Source organism: Brassica oleracea, chromosome C8 (genome assembly GCF_000695525.1).
Source record: "Brassica oleracea var. oleracea cultivar TO1000 chromosome C8, BOL, whole genome shotgun sequence".
Lineage (NCBI taxonomy): Eukaryota > Viridiplantae > Streptophyta > Magnoliopsida > Brassicales > Brassicaceae > Brassica > Brassica oleracea.
The window spans coordinates 1389547-1397430 of NC_027755.1; the positions used below are offsets into that span (position 1 = coordinate 1389547).

Consider the following 7884-nt stretch of genomic DNA (forward strand, 5'->3'; position numbering starts at 1 on the left):
GATGCACGTTAGTTATTGCTTCCACGTTTTTAATTAGTAATGTTATGAAATGTGTAATTATGGTAAGGGAGGTTCAATGTAACAAAAAATGTATTTTCTCTAGTAAGATCTAAGTTTTTTAATTAGAGACTCTGAGAAGCCCTGTGGAGCTGACACCTAAGCACTGATTACAAAGTCATAACTTAAAAATGTTTCTCCTTTAATATATAGGGGATAAGTTTTGTTTGAAAATTAGCATTACGATAATTAAGAAATTTTTATGGAAGTAACCCATTTTCAGGTTTAGATGACGTTTGGGGTTGAGACATTCGAGCTTTTATTCTTTAGGATGATTATATGTATTTTAAACACCAACAAGCAAGAAACACAGTAATCAATTCAGACATAACAACCCTTATTAAACCATCACTCCATAGAGTGTTTGAACATGTAGCAACAACACATTAGGTAATAATATATATAGCATAAAGTCTTGGCAGTTGAACAAACACAACACACAGGATCCACTGTTCTCTTCTCTACTTTTTTTTATCCTCGTACTGATGCAAAACCTGAAGTCTCGGCTTTGCCTTCCCACCTATCATTGTCATCAAATGGCCAACAATATCAAACACATACTAAACCGGATTGTTTCTTAGGAAAATTCCAATGCAAAAAAGTTGATTAGCCCTTAATACAAACCTGTTCTCTTCGGTTTCAGGGATACGAAGCTCAAGATCATCCTCCAAGGGCTTAAACACCAACTTGATTTTCTCGTCATCTACCTCATCCAACGTCGCTGGATTCCACTGCACCAAACCCAACCATATAAGTTTGCTATAGTATGTTATATTATTGCCATCTCAGTTCTACGTAGAAACTCTCTTCTTCTTTTTTTCTAGAGAGTAAACTTACCCTCGGACAGTTGTCTTTGGCTATGGTCAGAGCTCTTACACCCTGCGTGTTATTACACAATCAGACATAAAAGCATACATGCTGTTTTCTTGAAAAAGCAAAACCAAAAACGTGTGGTTCTTTACCTCAAAACGCGTCAATGCATGGATATGGTGCTCCTCATGATATTAACGGTGATCCTAAACTCCTTCTTGAGGCAATCACCCAGTGTTTGATTCCTAGCTTCGCGTATCTGTACACAAAGGAAACCAGCAAGGCTCAAATATAAGATATATTTACAAGAGACAGTTACACCAATGAGAATATGATAACTGAGTAAAATCATGTAACAAGTAAACAATTACCGACCGTAGGTTTATTTTCAATGCTGTGGGAGATGATTCTTTTAGACATTTGAGAATTCGAGTTATCCACTCATTTCCTTCTTTGCTCCCTCCAGCTTCCTGTAAGAAGACCACTAATATATATTTCATACCTGATGAATATAGTCTCATGTTCTAAGGCAAATAAGATGAACTTACAAATGCTTGTATGATCTGCTTCACACTTTCTTTTGAGAAACACGCATCAATTATTGACTGTCTGCACATCAGCCATAGCCTCAAAGTTAACAACGTCCATGTGATTATATATACCAAGAAGGAGAAAAGATTACATAACACACGAAGATTGAAAAAGTAGTGTTACTTGTTAAGGATGCTGTCTTTGTCAAGGTCTACTTTCTCGGAGAACTCTTCAATTGTGGATCGGACTACATCCGTAAGTAAGATCCCACACTTTCTGAAATCAAGCAAAGATGATAAAGATAAAGCATTCCACTCATCACAGGTTTCAAAACATTGCTAACGTTGCGGATGCTGTACATAAAGTAGGAAGGCAGCTCAAGAAAGGTCAAGCAAGAGAGGTCAGTTTACATAATCCAAGAAAACCGAATACTCAAAGCATAAACCCTTTGGCTAGTTAAACGTAAGTGAGGGAAAAAAAGATTTATCAAAAGCTCACAGCACGAGGAACAAAATGTGTTGCCATGCCAATTGCTACAATTTCTTTGCCATTCAATATTGCCCCAGTTAAAGCCAAGAATTCTCCTGCAAATGTCATATAAAACTCAAGTACATCAGAGATTAACCAAACTAAATTTGGAACTACGAAAATTTGGTATTAGTGGTTTAGGAGTTACCTAAATGACCAGGAAGACGTGAATGGATGTAAGAGAACCCACACTCAATGTGAAACCCAAAATTTGCTTCTGGAGTTGCAAAATCCTAATCAAGTGACAGAGATAAAGTTGAATCTATACTTGTTTCTTCTGTACCATTAATTATTACAGGAACAATACATGAAGCAGACTAAACTCATAACTTACAGTGTACTCTGTCACAACAGAGAACTTCGCTGGGAGCATCAGTGGTGCACCTCCTCCACCCAACGTCATAGCAAGAACAAGAGAAACCTACACAAATTCTATTTGGTTAACTGAAACTCCTCTAGAGGACAACTTTCATACAACGAAATTCAGATAAATACTAAGTAAAGTCCACCTGAGTCTTCTTGTATGTGTGGATATGATAAAAAAAAGCCAGTACATCGTGTAAACATTCTTAAGGCCAGAATACTCTGTAGAAAACGACTTATCATCATCATTAAGTTATGACAAGACTGACTCTCTAAGGAAAGGTGATAGTATGTTTCTCTTACGGTCGTCATAAAACATCTTAAGTTCATCAGCGGGGAAGGAACGTCTCCCAAAACCCTGCAAATATAAGCTATATTCAGAAATGAGTCTATTGTGTTTGTAACAGAAATGACCAAGGACTGCTAGTAAAAAAAATTCAAACGTTGATCACTATAAGCTTTGCATTGTCGTCCTTTTCCCAGGTTTCAAGATCTTCTGCATGCTTGAGGACCTGAGTTACAAATTTTTTCCCATTAGGCGTCTCATATATATTATCAACTTCTGATCTAAGGTATATATACAACTTCAGAAGAGATGACGACATTTAGCTGACGAGTGCGGTCTAGAGTGGCCCATCTCACTGAACCTTTCTGCTCTCCAACAACAACCTATATCAATGATGACTTACAATTGAATCATGAAAAACACACATACCACAAAAAAGTGGCTGAATAAGACAGATAGAGTATTATTACCTGCTCATCGATGTCTTGAGCTTCTTGAGCCATCTCCAGCTTTCTCAAACGTCAGCAAATGCTTATTTAATTATCTGGTCAATGAAAACCATCAAATGGATATGAAAACAATCTCAAACGACAAAACTACACTTGCAAGAAGTTTCACAAAAAACTTCAGACCCAGTGTGACAAATCCCAAGACTTGAGAACTAATAACAACAACCTTTTAAATAATAATAAAAACCCTCTACCCTCAAACAAAACTACACTGGTTCCGATATCAACTTGAGGGGTAACAACCCATGTCACAAGTTGCAAACAAACACAAATGCAACAATCAAATTCTAGAGCCCCTCACAAAACTGAAGAAGCAAAGTGTGTGAAAGCAAATGAGAGAGAAGGGGAAAACCTTGAGAGAGAAGAAGAAGAAGAAGAAGCAGAAGCAGAAGGGGGTTTGATGAGCAACGGAGCTCTGAAACCAAATATATATATAGTAGACTCTCTGAACTTGTTCGGCCATTGCAAAAAAAATGGCAGGTGAAGCTAATAGTCATACCAAAAGAAGGAGAGCGTTTGGTAGGAGAGTTACATCAAAACCTTACAGGCTCTTTCAGCTAACCTTCTCACAAATCCAATATCATTCACACTGCTATCTCCTTTTAACCTGTTAAAAATGTCAACTTTTACTTAAATCAGGGGAGTTTATAAGACATCACATGAAAGACTGAAACACTCGATTACTAAATTAAGGTGTGTTGTTACTAACAACTTGTTAGTTTCTCATGAATGTAAATTATTCACACATACGTTTTTGGTGGTTGGATTTTTTTGAAAGCTATGTAAGTTTCCTAGTTTAATAAAGTTAATGTTACTCAAAGAAGAGGACTTTTAAAATAAAGTTTCAGATCAAAGATACACACATACACACTGATACAAGAGCATATACTCGTATACTGAAAAGTTATTTAGCTGAAACATTAAAGTATCAATACTTTCTATAAGTGGAATATTAATGGTAAAGCATTCAAAAGCGGTGTTCTTATATGATTTGTGGAGAATGTTGCCAGAAGCTTACCCCCAATCGTGCTTGCCTGGGATGAGCTTATCCATTTATAACATGCAACAACCCATTTCATACAAAAGAAACTAGTGTTCTTAAACCGGATCGGAAACTGAACCGGATAATTATTTGGGTCACAGTTTAATATGGTTCGACCGGATCAAACATGGTTCAGTAATCTGGTTTAATATTTTTAGTGTATAAATTTAAAAATAGTGCTAGTAAATATGATACATAATTAAATTATAAATGAATTTAAAACATAAAAGATTATAAATATAAACTAAGTCAATGTTTATATGTATAGTTTATCGATTTTTTATAATTTTAACAGTTTTTATCAGTTTAATAATTTTGAAATCCAATCTAGCTACGTGATCCATTCATGATCGAACCAGTTATTAGTGATCATGATCGAACCAGTTATTATTCGACCGGTTCAGTTTTAAAAACACTGAAAGAAACCAATGGCTTCATCCATTTGTAGCCGTTGTAGATCTAACGTGTCATTATTTTTATGAACAAGAAAGGCTTCTCATCTTTTGTTCCCTTTGCACACAGTATAAGAAATAAGTTTTGTTGACAACTCATTTTCAGATTTAGACGTTTGGGGTTGACATATTTAGTCTTTAGGATTACATGTTATTTTAGACACTAATAACAACCAAGAATACAGGAAACAATTCAGACATAACAACCCTTATTAAACCATATCACTGCATAGAGTGTTTGAACATGTAGCAACAACACATTATGTAATCACAAAACCAACATACAGTATCCTCTCTTCTCTTCTATTCTTGTACTCTCATGCAAAACCTGAAGTCTCGTATTTGCCTCCCCACCTATCATTCAATGTCAAATATCAAACACATAAAAAGGCTCTGTTTCTTAGGAAGATCTTAAGGCAAGTAAGTTTATATTAGCCCTTAAACAAACCTGTTTTCTTCGGTTTCAGGGATATGAAGCTCAATATCATCCTCCAGTGGCTCAAATACTAAGTTGATCTTCTCCTCAGCCACCTCATCTAACGTCGCTGGACTCCACTGCACCAAACCCAACCATATAAGTTTGCTTAGTATGTTAGATTGCTGATCTCAGTTCTAAGAGTGTTAACATACCTTGGGAGAACTGTCTTTGTCTATGGTCAGAGCTCTTATACCCTGCGCGTTATTACACAATCAGACATAAACATACATGATGCTCGCTACTGTCTTCTTGAGAAGAAAAACCAAAAATGTGTTGTTCTTTTATTTACCTCATACACGTCAGGGGATATGGTGCTCCTCAAGATATTAATGGTGATCCTAAACTCCTTCTTGAGGCAATCACTCAGTGTTTGTTTCCTACCTTCACGAATCTGTAACAGAAACAGCACGTCTCAAATATAAAGATAGACAAATATTCAAGAGATAGTTAGTTACACCCAAGGAGAATATGACAAAAGAGTAAAATCATGTAAACACTTACCGATCGTAGAGTTATTTTCAACCCTGTGGGAGATGATCGTTTTAGACCTTTGATGACTGGTGTTATCCACTCATTTCCCTCTTTGCTCCCTTCAGCTTCCTGTAAGAAGACCATTAATATATATATTCAATTACCTATGAATAGACTCATGTTCTAGGGAAAATCAGATGTGCTTACAAATGCTTGTATGATCTGCTTCACACTTTCTTTTGAGAAACACTCATCAATTATTGTCTGCCTGCACATCAGCCATATCCTCAAAGTTAACAAAGTCCATATGATTATATATATATACAGTTACCAACGAGGAGAAAAGAGTGTTACTTGTTAAGGATGCTGTCTTTGTCGAGGTCTACTTTCTCGGAGAACTCTTCAATTGTGGAACGGACTACATCCACGTCTCCAGAGTCTAAACTCACAAGCCGTGCCTCCAGATCAGCCAGTTTCTGAAAATTGAGCAAAGATGCTAAAGGTAAAAGCATCTCACTTATCATAGGTCTTAAAACATTGCTACAGTTGCAGTATATAAAGAGTAATGAAGGCATCTCATCAAGCAAGAGAGGTCACATTTTTATAATCCTATAAGGAAAGCATTCCAAAAAAAAAAAAAAAAAAAAAACTCACAGCAGAAGGAACAAAATGTGTTGCCATTCCAATTGCTACAAGTTCTTTGCCATTCAATCTCGCCCCAGTTAAAGCCAAGAATTCTCCTGTAGATGTAATAATATAAAACTCAAGTACATCAGAAACTAGCCAACGTATATAATTGGTATTAGTGGTTTAGAAGTTACCTAAATGACCAGGAAGACGTGAATGGATGTAGGAGAAGCCACAATCAGTATGAAACCCAATACTTGCTTCTGGAGTTGCAAATACCTAATCAAATGAAACAAAATAGCAGAGTCTTCACTTGTTTCTACACTATTATTATACAGACATAAGATATGAAGCAGATTAAAACTCATGAACTCACAGTTTTCTCTGTCACAACAGAGAACTTCATTGGGACCATCAATGATGCACCTCCACCCATTGATATTCCATTAACTAGAGAAACCTATAACACAACTCTATTTGGTTAGTCTAATACTCCTCAGGACAACACTTTCATACGAAATATACTAATGAAACTCAACCTGAGTTTTCTTGTATGAGTGGATGTGATAGCAAAGCCAGTACATCCGGTAAACAACCTCAAGGCAAGAATCCTCTGTCCAAAAACGACTTATCATCATTAAGCTATGACAGACTCTCTAAGGATAAAGTGATAGTATGTTTTCTCTTGGCCTCTTACTTGATTCACGGCCGTCATAAAACATCTTTAGATCACCACCGGCTGAGAAAGCTCTCCCTGCACCCTGCCAATATAAAGCTATGTTAAGATAGAAATCATCATCAGACCAAGGACAACTAAAAAGATCAAACCTTGATCAGTATAAGCTTTGTTTTGTCGTCCTTCTCCCAGGTTTCAAGAAATTCTGCAAGCTTGAGCACCTGAGTGTTTCAAAGTTTTCCCATAAGGCATCTCATATTATACAACTTCTGATCTGAGGTCTTAATATATATACCACTTCAGAAGAGATGACATTTAGCTGACGAGGGCGGTTTAGCGTGGCCAATCTCACCGAACCTTTCTCCTCTCCAACAACAACCTACAACAATGATGGTTCACAACTGAATCATGAAGAACACTCAAACCACAAAATGGCTGAATAAGACAGAGATTATTAATTACCTGCTCATCGATGATGTTTCGACCTTCTTGAGCCATCTCCAGCTTTCTCAAACCTCAACAAATGCTTATTTATCTGTTCCATGTTTAAAGATCCAGACATGAAAACAATCTCAAACGACAGAAGTACACTAGACAAGAAATTCCACAAAAACTTCTAACCCAATGTGACAAATATCAAGACTAAGAACTTACAACAACCTTTAGAAATAATAATATTAAAATCCTCTGCGGAGACCAAGAACACAAACTATATTAAAAGAGATGAACTTTATGATCATAGAATCAACTTGAGGGGAACACATGCAACAACCAAATTCTAGAGCCTCTGAAGAAGCAAAGAGTGCGAAATCAAATGGAGAGAGAAACAGAGAAGAGGAAAACCTTGAGAGAGAAGAAGAAGAAGAAGAAGCAAAAGAGGGGTTTGGTGAGCAATGGAGCTCTCAGTGAGAAACCAAATATATAAATAAATAAATAAAATGCCATTGAAAAAATGGCAGGTGAAGCTAATAATCAAATATCAAAAGGAGGGGATGGTTTGGTAGGAAGACACTTTTACCAAACCTTTCAGCTCTTCACCTACTCTCTTCACAAA

General features: G+C 36.4%; 1 protein-coding gene and 1 pseudogene across 3 annotated transcripts; both read right to left on the reverse strand.

The window, feature by feature from the left end:
• Nucleotides 1–320: 320 nt before the first annotated feature.
• LOC106311167 lies at nt 321–3121 on the reverse strand (annotated as a pseudogene).
• A 1538-nt stretch (nt 3122–4659) lies between these two features.
• LOC106307928 (3-hydroxyisobutyryl-CoA hydrolase-like protein 5) lies at nt 4660–7884 on the reverse strand. Of its 3 annotated transcripts, none has more exons than XM_013745021.1 (16): nt 7854–7884; nt 7293–7365; nt 7126–7209; nt 6983–7051; nt 6852–6915; nt 6694–6767; nt 6531–6614; nt 6349–6433; nt 6182–6267; nt 5882–6003; nt 5735–5795; nt 5558–5656; nt 5346–5447; nt 5209–5250; nt 5027–5133; nt 4660–4932 (listed from the first exon to the last, which is right to left on the reverse strand). In XM_013745021.1, exons 2-16 carry the CDS (start codon nt 7326–7328, stop codon nt 4896–4898), a joined length of 1152 nt encoding a protein of 383 aa, XP_013600475.1. In that variant the 5' UTR covers nt 7329–7365; nt 7854–7884; the 3' UTR covers nt 4660–4895. The 3 variants fall into 3 exon arrangements, with proteins under 3 accessions (XP_013600475.1, XP_013600474.1, XP_013600476.1); XM_013745020.1 differs by lacking the exon at nt 7854–7884 and adding an exon at nt 7674–7764; XM_013745022.1 differs by lacking the exon at nt 7854–7884 and adding an exon at nt 7491–7676.